An 18,369-nucleotide genomic window follows, 5' to 3' on the forward strand; every position below is an offset into this window, starting at 1 on the left:
ATACACAGGTTTCCGTATTTAGCCCTAATGCTTAAACGCCATTTCCTACTTAAATTCACCTAAAAAGTGCCAAATAAATCCTCCGGTACAATTCTGTACTCGAGTCTAAACCGCGGTTTTTGTAGTACAGTGAAAATTAGACCAAAAGTGTGCAAGAAGGCTCGTTGTCAAAGTGGCTGAATCAAGGCATGTTTAAGCGCTGGCCTTAATCTTTTTAGAATATAAACTGAGTTTCTTCATATTTTCTGTAATTAAAGTTATTCAGTCAAAATCGAAACATTATACATAAATACAACATTATGCGCTGGTTTTCAACAAGTGATAATAGTTATTTGAGAAAATCAAGCTACATTGATGGAAAAGCCATCTATTACAATCAAGTTTGGCAAAATGGCAGAACTGTAAACAATTTATGAGCAACATGAACTAAGTCAAACATAGCGTTATAAAAGGGCAGATGTTTTTTTCCCAATTATTAAATTTCAAAAAATGACAGCAGCAGTCCCCAAAATACTTCAGTTAGAGAGGATGTCTGCCAGCTGGTGTCCTGAACACTTCACTGTTTATCAGCGCCAGCCGAAGACGGTGCTCGCTGCTTAAAGCGACCTCCAAGCAAACCTAGTCGCTCCGACATGCGGCGAGTGAACAGATTCCGATATTTCTCCGACGCCACCTTTCCCATCTTCTTGTGTCGGCGACCTTGGCAAGTATACACTTGTCGTTAAAAAATGTATCTGCTACACCGGCCTGTTTATTCCAAAAAAAGCGCACCGGTCCACACTGTTTGTTAGCTCAAAGGGAGGGAAACTACCGGGGCAAAGCCAAAGGGAAGGAAGTCATATTTTTGGTGTTTCCTTGACTAGTGCTCCTTTGAAAAAAACAAAAATCTTGTTTTTTTTGGATGCTATACAGCTGTAGGGAGTGTTATTTTTTTATTATCCTTAGCATTTTAGGAAGACTTATTCGTAAATCGAAAGTAGTAGTTCAATTTTAAAATGTTAATAAAGTTTTGTTTACACCTTGAAAACTGTTGCTTCTAGATAAGCTAGGATATTTGTCTAAATTCAACGTTCTGCGATTATTACCGAACGAATTTTTAGCCTAAATAGAAACCAACGAATTGTTGTAGTGGTTAAGTATCCTATGTTATGCTAGTGGAAATATCTCTAGCAAAGCTATACACGAAACAAAAAGAGGCAGTTCAAAAAAAGCCTGATTTGCCTAAGAATGTAGATTCGCAAAGCATGGCAGGAAAAACACGAGAATGCCACTTTGAGCCCTCTTCATCGAGTGCTTAAATCCGCCAAGGGATTGCTACAAAGGTCTCCCAACGCATATAGCTGCTAGGCTCCCTAACCGATTACTTCGATGCAAATTTACTCGACCTTAACAGCACAGGCTATAGTGCGTCAGCGTCACCGTCGAAAGGTGAATTTCGAAACAGCGTCGTCGTGTGTATTCCAAACCCGGTCGGGTCGCCGTCGCCATCGACTGAATTATAAACGCCCAACGCAACAAGAGAGGCGCGCCCTGGGAATCGCGAAGGTCAAACGACCGACTGATGCAGCCTGAGTTGCCAAGCAGCAGTAGCAGCAACCTGTTGCTGTCTGCGGATTTCTGCGCAACAGCTGAAAGAGTGGGCACGGCCGCCAAGTTTGCTTTGAGCCCAGGCCTCAGCTGCTGCGCGCTCCTGTATTCTTAGCGCCTTAACGCTGATTAGTGACCTTGTGTAATTCGATGTTGCCCGTTGCTGCTTAATCCAGAAGCTAATCCGCGCGCTCAACCTGGACTAACCCCAAGCGTGGGCCAATTGATGGTGGCTGGACCCTTGGCCGGTTAAACTTGATTTAGCGATATTCCGAGTGTGTTTGTTCTTGCTGAGTTACGAATGCCGACGAAGTTGCAAAAGACTGTAGGAAGGGTGTCTAAAATAATATTGCAATGGGGACAATATCTGAGATGGTTGTCGCTTGACATTAAAAGTGGAAACTCAGACTCTGTTCTATTGGCATACCAACTATATTCAGAAAATCCTAAACATTTAAATAAAATTAAGCGTAGAATGAGGAAAGCTTACCATTATGTTTACTGTTTGAACAAAAGACCACCAAATGGAAACACACTTGGAAATCAGCCTTTTTTATCAATCTACATAACTTACACAAGTGGTTCACCACTGTTTTGCCTTCAAAAATATAAATAAATAAAATAAGTTAATTGCAAAACCTATTAGCATTTTGGGTAGATATTAAAATATGATGTATAATGGAATGGCAAAAAGACGACCTGACTCTGCTCCAAGTAGAAAAATATTTCGTGATTCCTTGCACTCTAATCGCACTTACACAGATATATCGAGATGCTTACTAATGGTGCAAGTAAAAAATATATTCTGAAAGAATGCAAACTATCTCTGGGAACCCTTTAGAATTACAAACAATATTTTGGGATGTCGCTGCAGCTCAGGTGAGAACCGCTGATGTAGATTTAGGCCCATAGGAAAATTCTTATTCGCAGAGGATTTTTGTTGTTAACGCTTCAGTATTCTAGCTATTTTTAAGTTTCCTTATTCTATGATTTTGAACATTATTATCCTCTGGATTGTCAACTCAAAATTCCTAAAGTGAAATACGTGTTCTATCCGTTGCAATTAAATCGCTGGCGTTTTTAGCGTGCGCGTGTGCCTGGGTCGCCGTTAATAATTTAAAAGCGGTCAGCAACAAAGGTCTTATTTTGTTTGACAGTCTCTTACTAATTCTTTCACACGTTTAACGCCATTAGACCGGTGAAAGAAAAAATAGATTTAATTTCGTTTGCGTAACTAGTCGGAAATTTATTTTATTGCCATATTTAATTTATTTTGATTGTTTGATTTGGGTAATTATTTTTGCGACTGAAAGTGAAAAGCAAATTTGTTTGAGATTTATTTCTCTTAAATACACCACACGCCATTTGCTTTTGGGGTATATGTTTTTAGAAAAACAATAGATTTGTATCATGCCAGTCGATTTAATTAAAATATCCCGCCTGTCAATCAAATGCCCCTCCCCACGCATCTTTAACGTTGTGCGCCTGGACAACGACAATAAGCATTTTTTGTCATTTGAAGTTAAGGTGACATATTGGTAAACTGGTAATATACCCTACAGCAATTATCCTTGACAAATGTATTTATAACATCACGTTTCCGTCACATGTCTAACTTTGACAATCCTTTTTTTAAATCAACGGTTATTATCATAATATACGTTCGCACATTTTATTTCACGGGAAGGTCTAAACAAAGAGGCCACAGCAATTCCTATACGGCCACGCTGATATAATTGCTAAAATTTTGTTTGAAATAATTGAACACTGTTACGTCAAAAGCGAATAAGAGGCCACATCTTTATGGTATTTCGGACAGTAGAAGCTCGCGTTTTCGCATTGTCTGTAACTCGCTGCAACCGACCAACTATTGTTTTGTTATCGTCGAATTCCTAATGAATGAATACATGTTAGCCGTCTATGTATTTTGTATTGACTGATGTACAAAATTGTAGTACGGTAATGTTTTTCAAACATCTTTTTAATTAAAAGCTACGAAACGCCACTTGAACAAACTTACACGAACGTGGCTTAACATAGCAGTGTCTATATGTGGCAATTGCTTGTTTTTTTTACATTTTGTTAGCCCACGCAAAGAATCGCGGTTATTGCAACAGTGATTACTTTACATCACCGTGACAACAACAGCATGACCTTGACAACCACAGCTTTTTAGTGTTATTCCAGGGTGAAGGGAAATATGATATTAAACTGATAAATACCCTATTAAACCTTGGAAACGCTGGGTATTTCGTCTAGTTAAACATAAATATTTTTTTAACCCGATTAAAACGAATTTTAGGACTCAAAGTAAGCATGCTAACAGGCAGAGACAGAAAAACGTATAACACGCGTCCGCAATATGACGTTAAGAAAAAAACAAGCATGATGTCGAGAGGATGAATGATTTTCAGTAAACCGTAATCAAATCGTGATTCGCCCGTGCTCATGTGATTGACAAGCGTCACACCGATCTTTCATAAAAAAATCTCAAGCAGATGATTCGCATGGTTTTTCAATGGAGGTGACTTGCTCTGAAACAAACAGAAGTAATGCGGATTAAACCCCCGGGATAGAACATGAACCCCAAAATTAATCATATTTTTTTAACGTTTGATGTGGAAATCACATTTTCTCAGTGTTGTAATGACTTAAGTCAATGACTTGACTTAAGTGCACTTAAGTCACTGTTTTAAAATGACTTGACTTGACCGAAGTCTTTCGGACAAATGACTTGACTTCACTTAAGTCTTATGAACAAATGACTTGGGTTGAAATAAAGCATTTATTTAAGTGTATTTTTTATAAAATTGAGCTATTTGTCCAAATTTTTGCACAAAAAACAAATTGCTTGTTATATGTTTCGTTTTCGTTAGTTTTTAGTTCAGTTATTGTACATAATCATGCAAGTTTAAAAATTCTAATAGTTTAACGTTTTATTTTTATGACAAGGACATGACATGAAGTTGACTTGCTCTAATTATGACTTGACTGGGACTGGACTTGCGCAACTGATGACTTGGACTGGGACTTGACTTGTTATTTATTCGAAAAGACTTGACTTGGACTTAAGTCATTTCAAAATGACTTGTTTACAACACTGCATTTTCTTATTAGTTTACTGAGTTGATGATCTTGCAGAAGGCGTTATTGATACCAAGGTTTATCCAGGTCTAATTATAACCAGCAAGCTCTAATAGGGAGATATTCGGAACATATTTATTTTTTCATGATTTCCTTACAATGGACGGTATTAACCAATTTAGTATTTATGTTTGATAACAACAGTTTGTATATTGAATGGTATATTTAAAAGCAAATGATACAGAACCGATGTTAAATAGTGTATAAACCACAACGCGAGATAAAGTTCAACATGATCTGAACTCAACAGCCATATGCTACTTTAGAATGTAATTAACGGATGGTTCAATCATGATCAAATGAGGCATCGCAAAAAGTAGCTGGACGCCCGGTTAGGCACGTCAAGCCTGATATTCTCACCTCCGGGGCTTTCAATGCCAACCAACTGGTCCTTCTTACGCTTCTGACGTTCCATGACGTCATCACGTAATGACATGATCAAAGGCAGGCGGATGTCGTAGCGGTAGCCGCGGTGGTTGAAGTGGACGTTGTTGAGATGGTAGAGCTTGTTCACCACGTCGCGACCTTGAATTAATGGAGGTCAGGAAGGTCAGAGGTCATTTGAGTCGGCCAATGCGATGTCAATAGGCCAAATAGCATATACGTGATGATAGGTCAGTTTACGTTAGTTAGCATGCTTTTAATCTTTCGACCATCCCTGACCATTTTTACAGCCGATTTAAACCAGCTGCCTCTAATGCTTTTAACCTTGTCATGGTTATTCAGTTTTCAGAAAAAAAATCCTTTGGAAAATAGAAGTATTATTCCACGAGCGTTTGAAAATAACCAAACATTAATGAATATAAATTGCATTATAACCAAATACTTTCAACCAGTGGAGAAACTAACAAATGATTTAATCTGTAATGAAACAAATGGATCAAATTGTTTGAAGAAGGTGTCACAACACATGTTCCTAGCCAAGCTGAAATCAATTTGATATACGTTCAAGTATAAATGTTTTTGTATTTGCATCTGAGTGATTGACAAGACAACGAATTATTTGACAAAAAATACTAAATGTTCGAACAACGAAACACGACCATAGTTTGTTATAGTTTATGACACTGATTTTGCAAAGTTAAAACAGGGCCTAAAGTGCAAACAAGCCAGTCCACCGTTGTTTTATTACTGCTGGAAAACACGGCCTCTGATGAATATACAAGTTTTCATCTATTCGTAAGGTAAGCTACCTATCATGTGGCCGACAAGCTTTCCAAGACGCTTGCGTTTGGTAAGTAGGGCAAGAAGAGGCTTTCTTTTCCAACTGATATACTTGCAGTCGGTCTCGGCAGTAATGGTTACCTAGAAATAGAAATTCGATTTAGACTGTCTAAGAAAATAATTTCAAGATTCAGCTCGATTCTTTAAACCACGTGTACTTCACTAATATTCGTTAAACCTGAATTACAAGTACTTTATTTGACAGATTCGTTATTTTGAAGTGAAATGTCTTAGTTCAGGTTTAAAAAAATCGATTCATCTTGAGACTTGAACTTTTTACAGAAACGTTAGCAGTTCATTAAATATATTTAAAATATAATAATTAATGTAAATAATTTTTTAACAAAGTAAGGCGGTATGTGTTTGTGCATATTTGATAGCTAAAAAATAGGAAGGGCGGATACGCCGTAAGTCACCTTGTAAGTTTCTCTGGCACTGCTGGAAGCTTTGAGAGCTTCCCATTCCGATGAGTCGATAAAGTCATTTGGTTTAATGTTGTGAAGCACTTTGTTGTCCTGACACACTCTTGCCCTGATCATAATATGCATCTTTTTTTATTTCGTTGAGTAGTTTTATTGTTCTTCAGTCTTAAACCGTAAATAAAAATGTCTTAGTTTTTGATCTATTGACAGTGACCGGAAACCAGCATGTAGTATAATTTTGATTTATTAGGAAATTCATATTTTAATTTATTAGGAAAATTTGTGGAAAACAAACACTAAACGAAAGGTTTGTTGATCTGATAATTCTCCTATATATTTTTCTGGACGTAAAATTAAATCATTTACTTAATACGATTACCTGCCAGCGATGAGAAAGGACAGTCGATCAACAGGGGTCTTTCCCTCGGCAGAGTAGTTGTGGCCTTTTGAAAGGGTGAAGATGTCACAGCCCTTTAACGAAAACGATCGATAATCTCTTTATGATGAAAAAACAACTCGCCATAACTAAAGAAGTTACCCCAGCAGTTTAAAAGCTCTTTTTATTACAATTTGAACATCCGATTGTAATTATCATCGGCGGCTCATAAAGGTACCAAATTTGCTTGGATTATACTGCAAGTATACGTCACCTTGCAAGTAACCAGCTCGGCAAAGACTTGCTTGCTAATTTCAAATGGGGCAAATCGCATGTTGTACATGGTCTGCATATCGCTGTCAAACACCTTTTCCATCTTCTTGCTTTCCAACTTGATGTACACGATCTGTCATATCAACATAACGATTGCAATGAGGTTCGGTTGGAATTTTAAAGCTACTTATTTCGTCGCTGTGTGATTAAACCCGTATTTTCCTTAAAATTGTTTGTTACTCGCTGTAATTGGTGTCGCGACAAAAGGTTTTCTTCAGTCGTAAGACTGCCACCTGATTGTCGTTATCAATGACAAAAAAAAACAAAAAAAAACCCGTATTTGGATGCAGTTTCAAACGAAAGGCATTTTAATACAAGATGATTTCAAGGAATACTTTATGGGGCACAAAAAATCCAACCATAGTTAGGAAACTGGGCTGATGTCCAAACTCATTTATTTGCCGAGGCCGACAAGATTTGAGTTAGGGCCCCCATTTTCGTAAACAAGCAGATTTTTTTATCAAAGAGGCGCAGTAAGTAGTTTTAGGGCAGTGGTTCTCAACCGCCGGTCCGCGGACCGGTGCCGGTCCGCATAAAGTCTTTAGTTCAAAACCAGTTGTAGGTTAAAAAGTTCAATGAACCACGTAAAACATGTATGATATCAAAAAGACAGCACCAAATTGCTTATTAAATTGACGTTTCCAATCTTCGCTTTTACGTTGCGTATACTTTTGTCGTAATTACATTATGGGTTGAGTTTGCTTTTTGAAGGTCCACCGGTCCGCAAAACTTGTTTTGAAATTTTACCGGTCCGTAAGTTAAAAAGGTTGAGAACCATTGTTTTAGAGGACGTGACTAACACAAAAGATAGTTTTAATGGTGTGACTTTTTTCGGCTAATAAATTTTCAACTCAACTATTTTATCGAGGACCCCGACTACTTTTTGAGGACCTCAATTATGTTATCCAAGTGCTAACTGCCAATTGCCGGTTGTATTCAGCAAGTAGGCTATATTTAGAGTGACCTTTGGAGAAATTCAAAATGCATTTTTGGTCTCTCAAAGCACCTTAAAACTCACTAGCCTTCAGTAGAAGCCCTTTTGTATACATATTTTTGGATATATATATTTAGATATATATTGTTTTTCAATAGGCAACCCCTGATGAGGCAGTCGAACTTACCTGGCCGACGTTGACCAGGCATAGGACCAGTCCCCAGATGGCCAGGTCGGCGCTGCACGCGTCAAACACAGCCCAAACGGCCAGGAAGAAAAAGGAGAAGGCGCCGAGGGCGTGTGTGTAGAGCGCCGTGAAGGGACTCTTGCCGCAGCCCCAGAAAGCAAGATAGAGCCCGACGCAGAATACTTGGAAGAACGAACCGGGCATCGACGGGTACCAGACCTCGCACTCCTGCCACGAGTGACCCCGGGTTTCGTCTACAAACGCCGTTGACGCCACCACGTCACCTGGTGACGTAGGTGCCTGTGCGACGGCAGCGGTTGTCAGGACGACGAGCGGCGGCGCAAAGTTGTCGCCCCTCGCCAGTGCGGTGGCTGCGGACGCCATTCAGGTGTGTTTGGGCGCTGCGACAATTTCAATCCCAACTTTCGGTTAAAAATAATAAATCTGCAAAAACAGTAAGAATTAACACATTCTCGTGTTTTGCAAAGCGTATAATAAGGATTAGATTGTCGCTCAGTAACAAGTCTTAAACATAGCACCAAAATAGATAATATTTTAAACTTGCAAAAAATTTAGATTTTTGTTGCGCTTACACAGTAAATTTCCCTTTCTGACAACGAGTGTCATTTTTTCTGATCTTAATCTAGGCATATTCAGGGTACCGTTATTTGTCATTTTAACCAACAATGTAATTTAAATAATTTACAAAAAAGAACAATGTGGTTCTCGAATTTGGAACTATTTAACAAACTGCTGGCAATTAGTGTCGTCGCCAATTACGCCAATATATGTCAACTCGTCCAGTTTTTGAATATGTCATTGGTTACTACTACAATTAATAATGTTGACTCTATCTAACGTTTTTGTTATATTAATTTGTCTATGTTGAAATAATATAGAAGTTTAAAAAATATACTTCATAGTGTGACGTCACAATACATGTGGCTTCAAGGTGCCTTGCGTTGCTAGTAAAATTCTCGACCAAATGTGCGATTAAAAAAGAAAAAAGTGTCTTGTGAATGTTTGCGACGAACTAAGAAATCTTTCGTGTGAGAAAATCTGCCTTCGGTGAATTTTATTTTTAGGCACATTGTTTGTTCGAAAACGCTTCGCAAACAGCTTAATAGTTGCTGCAAAACAAATACTACTATAGACTACTATCGTAACATACAGCAAGACATATATAGCAACAATATCTGCAGTGGAATTATTACAATTAGTATGTTTTGAATACCTATCGTCATCCATATAACCATAACACCTACTAGCAAACTATTCGTGAACTAGCTAATAGAAAAAATCGAATTAAAACCACTGGGCCAATTACACACTATCCATAGCAACCTTACAATACCCTTCACATTTAGCGCAAGGAAATGAAAACGCACATCGGGCACAACTCTTCTACAAGTTCAGTGTTTCTTAACCAGGTGAATGGTTCACCCTAGGGTGAATAAAAATTTTACAGGGGTGAACCAACCAAAATGAGTGAATAAGGGTGAAGCGTCAGAAATGAATGATTGGTTTCGAGCAGGGCGGATATTCCGGGTGTTCATTTTGTGCCGTTATATATAGACAAGATAGTTTTATCATATTATAAAACAAGGGTAATTGAAATCTGGAAATAGATGCTAGGGGTGAACAAAACTAAAAAAGTTTAAGAAGCACTGTACAAGTTGACAAAACAAAATGTGGACCGTCCCGGCTACCATTGGACGTATCGTTACTGTTAGCCTAGACTTTTAGGTTTATTCAACAATGTTTTCAGGGCATTAATATGTGCTGGAACAACGTTGATATCGGTCTAATGTAGGACGAGGGGTGGGAAGAATATTGCGCATGACAGCAAAAAACGGCATTATTTTATCACAGCAAGGTTGCACTGTTGCATCGAAGAATATTATGTTTTTGGTTGCCAAAACATTTTTCAGACAGAATTGCCGATTGTTGTTTATATAATAATCCGGAATCACTTGACCTGCCATAATTTCGTACATTTAGACAGCGTACAGCCTCTTGTAATATTAAGTTATGGGAGGTAACAAAATCCGAAAAGGCAAGCGTTTCGGAAATTTCGGCGAGGTCTCGGTAGTAATCTCTCACATTTGCTGTGTAGCAATGTGAGACAGGGCGTAGCGGCTACACGCGCCTATGAAATTAGCCAACGCACTCGTGTCGTCTGCTGTTATTTCGCCCCTCCTCAATAATTCATGCCCTCATATCTAATGGACGACCGGCTAATATTAATCACAGCGTGCGCGCGACAGAAATTACGCGATTTATTGCCGTATTGCGTTGATGAGGTTTATTACAAATTCGCGTGTTTTCAAGGCGAGTCAATCATAAACGCTTGGGTGCTCTCGATTTCGTCGGCCGATACGGTCACGACAACCTCACGACAACCTACTCCTGACTATATTTCACATTCGTTAAAGTCTATGTCGGATATTGCGACGTCCTATAGAAAGAGTCAAAAAGCACAAACAACTGTCAAGGCAGCACAAATTAGAATATCCTATAGCGTTGTCATTGTAAACTCATTTAAAGCCTGTTGGTAGTTTTATTTTTGACAAAATTAAAAACTTTTATAGCTGGTTTGTCCAACTTGTTTAAGCTGCAAACGACAACCTAAATAGCGAAACAAACCACTTTTCTTTATTTTGTTTTCTAATTAATCTACACGCGCTGCATTTCGCAAACGCTGCCTTTTTACAAATCCATCTTTTTACTGTTATTAGAACGATAAAATACTTCTCTGACTTGGCGAAATAAAACAGAAATTGCATAAAGCAGCATAAAAAGAACAAAAGAACAAAGCTGCAGTATTGCGCTTTGAAAGTCATCCTGACCGACCGCCACCAGAACAACGACCTGTCATTACAGCTGCAATTTGAAAGTCTCACATGAGGCGACTTGCTCTCTTGAAACTTCGCTTGGCGGGATGCGCGCCATCAACTCGCAACTTACGAAAGGGTAAAAATAACATCCTAGCCGACGCAGCTGCTCGCCGTCGCTTCGCTGTTCGATACGGCTGTGTAGGGGTCAATCGAAGCGGCCGGATTAAAACCGGGCGTCGCAGCATTTCGACTTGCGAAGCACGTCAGTCGGGAGTAAGGCCATCGTCGTTCAGCAGTACTCACGTTTCAGCAGGAAGGGTACAAATCTCCGTTAAACTTTGTGAAATGGCCGAGGTCAGCAGTTTGGCTGCCGTGCCATCGAGGTCAAGGCACAGTGAATAACTTTAAGACAGCCCCTTACAGTTAAGTTTTTGCAAACAGTTGTAGTTTATAACGAGCCCCGGCGAACGATTTTAAGAACGAGCGGGAAAGCTTTGGCGAAGTTCGCATTATTGACGGCATATTTTGCGATTTTAATCACTGGAAGTGGAGTAGGTTTTCAGCCTTCAGTTTACCGTGTGTGCTATTTATAGCTACGCTGTGTAGCATGTTGACAAAATGGTCATTTTCTTAAATCAGTCGGTAGCTTAAGCATGTTTAAACAATTTTAGAATTCGACAAACGGTAGTTATTTGTTTGGGAAAATAAAGCATTGAAAAGAGAGCTATTGTTGGACACGCATTGCGAGTTGTTCAAAGTGTGAAACGCCATCTTTACGTCAATACTCAACTTTTCCAAACTTGCTAGAAAACTAAAATAACTGATCAGCTTCAGAAGTTCCTAAAATGGCGTCGAACGCTACGACGGCCGCTGATTTGGTCGATAACACGCCCTACCTGAAGGGCGATTGCAAAACCTGGCTGCCTCCGCAGAATCTCACCGTTCATGCTGGAATGGCGCTTTTCGTTCTCGCCTTCTTGGTTCCCGTGACGTTCAAGTAGGTGCAAAAAAAAAACAAAAAACAAAGTTTAAGTAGGTGCTCAACAATTCAGAACCTTACCGATTTCCTTATATTATTTCGTAGCGAAACTGTCACTCTATTTGAGACAATCGATATGTGAATGGGATTCCATTTCGGCAGACAAACATCTACCTAATATTTGAAGTAGTTTGCCGGTTTTCATAATTTAAAGTTTTATTTTTTTTTGACAATGGTTGGACTTGAAGTTGACTTGGTCTAATTATGACTTGACTGGGACTTGACTTGGGCAACCGATGACTTGGACTGGGACTTGACTTGTTATTTATTCAAAAAGACTTGACTTGGACTTAAGTTATTTTACGAATGACTTGACTGGGACTTAAGTCATTTCAAAATGACTTGTTTACAACACTGGATATATGGATGGCCTTAAACTGATATATCGATATAGTTAAATATTTACAATAATTGGTATAGTTGTATATTTATAAAAGTCGTTATTATAGTTGTTTTATTAAAAAGGAAATACATATGATAGTGACACCGCTAATAATCTTGCGATCGATCAACGCCCGACTTTCGCACGAAAATCAACCCTTAAAAGCTTGCGTTGGTTCGCCCAAAGTCAACCAGACGCCTTACAGCAAAACACATACTGAAAATAAGTTTTTCTGGTATTTATTTGTTTGTCCAACGTTTCGGCTAACTACCCAGAAAGCTTTCATCAGGGAATGTCACATTTCCTACAAAAGGCTTCCTGGATAGTTAGCCTAAACGTTTGACAAAAAATAAATAAATACCAGAAGAACTTATTTTCGATATATACAATGCCTGGTAGCAACAGCATAAAATTATTTATTGAATACTACAGGCACTACGTGGTGGCGATTCGCTCGCTGTTCGTCTTCGCCGTGTTGCTGCTCATGGTGTGGGACGCCCTGTTCTGGTGCACCTATGACGTCTTCATGTGGGGGATCGTCTTCCTTGTGCAGAACCTCGCCCAGCTGCTTTTTGCCCTCTACCAGATGCGCCAGGTGCGCTTTCCCGCTGACCTGGAGGACCTCTATGTTGAGGTGGGCTCAGCTTGAAGTTTTGCGTGTTAGCTTATGTGGAATATTACAGTTTTGTAAATGTGTTACCGCGTTAGGCATACATTTGCACCGTGATCCGCTCCTATTTAAAATGACACGTGGTTTGTGTTTGTCAAGCTAAATTTGTCGAGTTCTTTCCTCGCAGACAATCCCGGGTTAATTGCCACGTTGATATAACGCCCGCTTAAACGCGCCGTTTTGATACATTGAAAAATATATAATGCGACGACGTGGAATGCACGCGAACATCTTTAGAACCGCACAAGCTTTGCATCTGACTGTTATTGCGGCCCAACAGGAAGCCATACTTAACAAATTAGTGCGACGTTTAGATAAGTTTCACCAGTTAGAGTTTTGAAAACACAAAACAAATTTCGATCGAACAAATTTAACGTTATTTTTATTTATATATGATCCTCTGATTTTACAACAATGAATTAAAAATTTTTGAATTGGAAAAACATGATAATTTTAAACTAAGTGACTATATAGCCTTATCACTCGATATTTGCACGCCTACTCAACTAACGAAATATAACAATTCAACTCGTGCCGCGCGCAGCTTCGTTCATTGCTATTTTATGCTATTTATATCCCACGAATTACCACAGTCCTGGAACCGCCGAATCGCCAAAGAGACACGCGTTTTACATCGAGTTTACAAATGCACAACACGCGCTTACCCGTTCCTCTCGGTCGGTCGATCGAATACGACAAAAGGCGAGCGTTTTAATTATACATGACGACCGCAGGTTTTCGAGCCGTTCAACATCACACGGCGGGAATTCAAGGCCCTGGTGAACCAGAACTGCAAATGGGTGAACATCTTTCCAGGTGACAAGTACTCAGTAGAGAACCACACGACGGTCGAGGCCCGGGTCTCAATGCTCGTCTCTGGATGGTGAGTAACAGTCGAACAGCCTTAAAATTTTAGATTGCTTTCGTTTTTTAAGAGGGTAGTGGAGGGAGAGGTAGACAGGGCCGGTTTAGGGCGGGTGCTAATGGGTCTACAGCTCCACGATTACCCGAAAATAGCAATCTTTGTAAACAATAGAGTAAAATTTTAGTTGCATACTTGCACACCGCAGTTGGTTGGACAACTCACACTTTATATTACTTGAATTATAATGTCACGTTATGATGAAACTTGTAATTTTTATACGCTTTTTTTAATATGAAATCAATAGGCCACACACTAGCATAAATCCCCAGGTCCATCAAAACTTTAATCCATCCCTGGAGGCAGAACTAACAATAAAAGGGTGTGCACGTTATAAAACACGCCGTCATAATCCAAATTCGTCGTCGTACTTTGCAAACCTTATCATTGTCTCCACCATTGGTAACCATCGCTTGGATTGTCCGTTTGTTAGCTGCTGCTACATATTTTAGGTTTTAACATTTTGAAATGTTAAAACCTAAATAAAAATCAATACTAGTTGCAAAACATAAAACTGAATACGAACTAAAAGTTAATAATAAATTACATCGCTTCCAGTATGCGTACAACTTACAAGGGAACCTTTCTGCACGACGTTCGCGAAAGACAGATGATTGACTCTGCTGAATGGGACACAACTAAGTTGAAAAGAGGCGAAATGTTTCAGGTAGACTTACAGAACCATTTTTTGCATTTAACAAACGGTTTTGTTGTCGGTATAAGATTAATTCTTTGTTGCAAATCGCCCAGGTAAAGTTTATTGCATTTGTTTGTTTATATTATGCTTTGGCACCTTAACCTGATCAGATATTTATCTTCTCATTAAGTTAATGGAATGTTACACATATCCAAAACCTTGTGCGTCGTATGCTCCATTTAAAAAAGCGAGGCTTCAAAAGACATGCGAACGAAGTAGTCGTCTATTTAATTTTTATTTTTGTGTCGCTCAATTTCAAATTATTTATGCCCTAATTTGGGAAGATTTATTACAAAATTGCGCTTTATTTCCAAATGTGGAAATTTAGGTGACGATTGAGGCAATTGACCGGTGCTTTTACTTGTGTTGGAACCGTGAGAAGCTACAGTATTACCTGGAGGTCAACACTAAGCTCAAGAACGCCTTCGAGTACATCCGCGGAAAAGACATAATGGACAAGGTCAGACTATTGTTTGAGGAGCAAGAAGCGTACGCATCTCTTTAAAAAAGTCAATGTTCATAATCCTCAAATAAATTGCGTACTGAGATAGAAATATAGGGCGCTGCAGAATAATACGCGCAGCAGGTTTTTGCTCTAAATCGTTGTCTCATCAAAGGATTTGAAAAACAAGCGGATTCATTTGAAAACAAGCGGATAGCTTTGTGCCCATTACCATAATATGGGAGATTGAGAATTGCTGTAGGAAAGGAAGGGAAAGATATATTTACTATACTCAAAAAGGTCTCTGCGGGCCGCACAAAATGCTAACTAAGAATTGTAGTATTAATATGTTAGAACAACTGTGAATCAGGTGGGCCTCGGATTTTTTTGCACTTAAAAACGTGTTTAAGTACATCTAGGAAGGCTGTAAATTGTTTACTTAAAGCGCAAACAAAAGCGTTTGTTTTGTTTAAAATTCAAGTTCACATTTCGTCATTCATAGGCTACTACCACTAATGAAAAGTGTAACAACACTACTTTGAAGAAAGGCAAAACAATTAATAGGTGTAATGCAGTTCAGTGTTTGTTAACATTTTTAAGTCCGGTCACACCTGGCGAGCAAGTAAGCGCGATTTTTTTGATGTACCGGCATTTCTTTTAAATTCCTTGCAAGTTTTAATTAAATTGCCGAAAATAAAAAAATATTAAAAAATGTATGTCCAATATTTTTCAATACGTTTTCCGTTTGTCCACGACGCACTTGGCAGCCTTCCACGGCGCAATGGTATAGAAGCACAGATATACTTCAAAAGACACCATCAAATGGTAAACAAACCGGACGGACAAAGATCATTCGCGTAAAGCGCAAACATTTTTCGCACTTACTTAGTTAAAATAGTCACGAAGTATTAGTAATGGACTCGCGTCTCTAGTTTGTCAAAGAGGCGGCGGGCCGGATCCAGCCCGCAGGCCGTAGGTTGCCGACCCCTGCTGTAGAATATAATAACTTGAGATCTCAAAAAGAAAATGTATAGGCTACAGTACACCAACACCTACTTTAAAATATCGAAGCTATTTAATTGGCTGTAGGAATAAACTGCGTGTTGTTCTCGCAACCTAAATAGAAGTACAATCACATTGTAGCCTATTGTTTTGTTTAAATCAATAGTTAAAGCTACACAGAAGAAAAACCAAAGCGTTCTACTCAGGGCCGGATTTACCAATAGGCTAGGCAGGCTGAAGCCTAGGGCCTCGACGTCCAGGGGCCTCGAAATTCGGTTTCGAAGTTTGTAATTATTTTAAAAACTTGAAAAGTTTAAACCCTACCTATTAAAGTGTATTAGGCCTATATCAAGGTTTTCAGAGTAGAAAATTCTATACAAAACTGGTTTCAAATACGTTGTAAAAAGTCATTATTACGTCGTTTGCATCATAATAAAGGCAATTATTACGCGCATTACCGTAGTCTTCACTGCAAAAACAGTATCGGTAGTTGACATGTTGCTGAAATTACTAATAGACATTGTGTTGCTTACTGTTAATGCGGTAAATTGTACGTTTCATCAATTGAAATTTACTAATGCTATCGACTTATCTTATTATAAGGCGTCTTGGTATTGCTAACCTGCGTTTAGATCAGGGGTCGGCAACCTACGGCCCGCGGGCCGGATCCGTCCCGCCGCTTCTTTGACAAATTCGACACTAGTCAATTATACATACTTTTTGACTATTATAACAACGTAATTGCGAAAATTTTTGAATGTTCATTATATTTGCGGGTTGTTTACGTCTTGATGCTGCCTTTTCAACGCACCGCAAAATGGGAAAAAGTATACAGTCCAAACAAACGCTTTTTTTCGCGACAACACTTTACTGCCTCCTTAAATGTAATTAAACACGCTTAAGTGCAAGAAATATCCTTTTTAATAACACAATTCTCAGTTATCATTTTGTGCGGCCAGCAGAGACCTTTTAAGTTTGGTTTTGGCCCGCGACTAGAAAAAGGTTGCCGACCCCTGCTTTAGATCAAGCAATAATCTTATTTCATATTTTTTTGAACTTCTTTTAATTAAAAATTTGCACTCATGAATGTGGAAAATGAAAAGAACGAAGAGTTTAATGTGTGGGGCGCAGCCACAATGAAATCAAGTTTATTACTAATAAACAAACAAACAACAAACAGTACTTACGATATACGTACAATAATTACCTCCGTAACGTACGCGATCTGACTCCAGCTAAGTGAACAGTGGGACTGCTGTTTTTGGCATAAAACAAAACCCCTTTTATATACTTAATACCAGATGGCGTTAATTACAATTCACAACAGTTCGAGCTCAAAATTAGGGAGGGGCCTCACAAATGGAATAGCCTAGGGCCTCTCATGGTCTAAATCCGGCCCTGGTTCTACTGCAGGTTTACCAAACGTCCATCAATGCGCTTCATCGGAGCAGAGGTGACCACGATGACCGGGAATTGACTGCATGCGACATACGAGAAGGATTGTCTCAGGAAAACCCAAACGCCATGTACGATTAACACCTAGCCTCCTGGATGGCTTCATTTCATCAAGAGCCTTTTCACAAAAATTTTGCTTGACAACCACAACCATTGTATATTTTTTGAAAGCTGACTGTAACACAACGGTCATCTTAATAATGTGAGGTGTAAAAGTATTTATCATGAAACACGAAGTGAACTTATTTTGAAAAACCCCTTGAAAAAAAAATATATATACTCAATTAATATTTATACCCACTGATTGGTACGTAGTGATTAAAAATTGTGTGCCCTGTCGTGTTGAATAGAAAATAAATCTCGTAATAAACGTCTGGTGCAGATAAAACTGCAGCAAAATGCCGACGAACAGCCAGAGTGCCAGACTACTGTTAAATAGCTTGTCTAACGATTGAGTTCGGTGATTATCCCTACTCCACTGGCCTGGCAACTCTTCGATATTTTAAACCGATTATATCTTAACGGTCAAACCCGTTTTTTACTAAGGTAAACGCGTTTGGGAAAAAAATGATCTGCGTTGTGGTTTCGGACGAGAGTTTCAAACAGTAGGCAAAACAAGAATTGGCCTGGTAATTTTTGGCAAAAGTAATTTTATGTATATGAAAAAAAAAATCGGCCGAAACACTTGATCAACTGGCTGCAGTAAAAATTCCAAG

The 18,369-nt window shown here is 38.9% G+C and overlaps 2 protein-coding genes across 2 annotated transcripts; one reads left to right on the forward strand and one right to left on the reverse strand.

Moving 5' to 3' along the window:
* Positions 1-86: 86 nt before the first annotated feature.
* On the reverse strand, positions 87-8,671 carry LOC146137890 (popeye domain-containing protein 3-like). The gene is made up of 7 exons (XM_083393280.1): positions 8,208-8,671; positions 7,028-7,159; positions 6,757-6,848; positions 6,372-6,486; positions 5,925-6,036; positions 5,092-5,256; positions 87-699 (listed from the first exon to the last, which is right to left on the reverse strand). The coding sequence occupies exons 1-7, from the start codon at positions 8,589-8,591 to the stop codon at positions 557-559; spliced, it is 1,143 nt and encodes a 380-aa protein (XP_083249406.1). The 5' UTR covers positions 8,592-8,671; the 3' UTR covers positions 87-556.
* Positions 8,672-11,709: 3,038 nt separating this feature from the next.
* LOC146137891 (popeye domain-containing protein 1-like) lies at positions 11,710-18,027 on the forward strand. Its single transcript, XM_083393508.1, has 6 exons — positions 11,710-12,041; positions 12,898-13,099; positions 13,870-14,018; positions 14,616-14,724; positions 15,083-15,214; positions 17,612-18,027. The coding sequence occupies exons 1-6, from the start codon at positions 11,890-11,892 to the stop codon at positions 17,732-17,734; spliced, it is 867 nt and encodes a 288-aa protein (XP_083249634.1). The 5' UTR covers positions 11,710-11,889; the 3' UTR covers positions 17,735-18,027.
* Positions 18,028-18,369: the final 342 nt, after the last annotated feature.

Source organism: Ascidiella aspersa, chromosome 7 (genome assembly GCF_963924565.1).
Source record: "Ascidiella aspersa chromosome 7, kaAscAspe10.2, whole genome shotgun sequence".
NCBI lineage: Eukaryota > Metazoa > Chordata > Ascidiacea > Phlebobranchia > Ascidiidae > Ascidiella > Ascidiella aspersa.

Bases quoted from the DNA above. Each gene is read 5' to 3' on its own strand.
- LOC146137890 (XM_083393280.1), bottom strand. From the start codon at position 8,591: ATGGCGTCCGCAGCCACCGCACTGGCGAGGGGCGACAACTTTGCGCCG. The intron at 6,849-7,027 runs GTGACGTATACT...TTTTCGTTAAAG, and splicing joins CCGAGCTGGTTACTTGCAAG to GGCTGTGACATCTTCACCCT. The intron at 700-5,091 runs GTGAGAATATCA...ATACTTGCCAAG, and splicing joins TGGCATTGAAAGCCCCGGAG to GTCGCCGACACAAGAAGATG.
- LOC146137891 (XM_083393508.1), top strand. From the start codon at position 11,890: ATGGCGTCGAACGCTACGACGGCCGCTGATTTGGTCGATAACACGCCC. The intron at 12,042-12,897 runs GTAGGTGCAAAA...TGAATACTACAG, and splicing joins TTGGTTCCCGTGACGTTCAA to GCACTACGTGGTGGCGATTC. The intron at 15,215-17,611 runs GTCAGACTATTG...GTTCTACTGCAG, and splicing joins GAAAAGACATAATGGACAAG to GTTTACCAAACGTCCATCAA.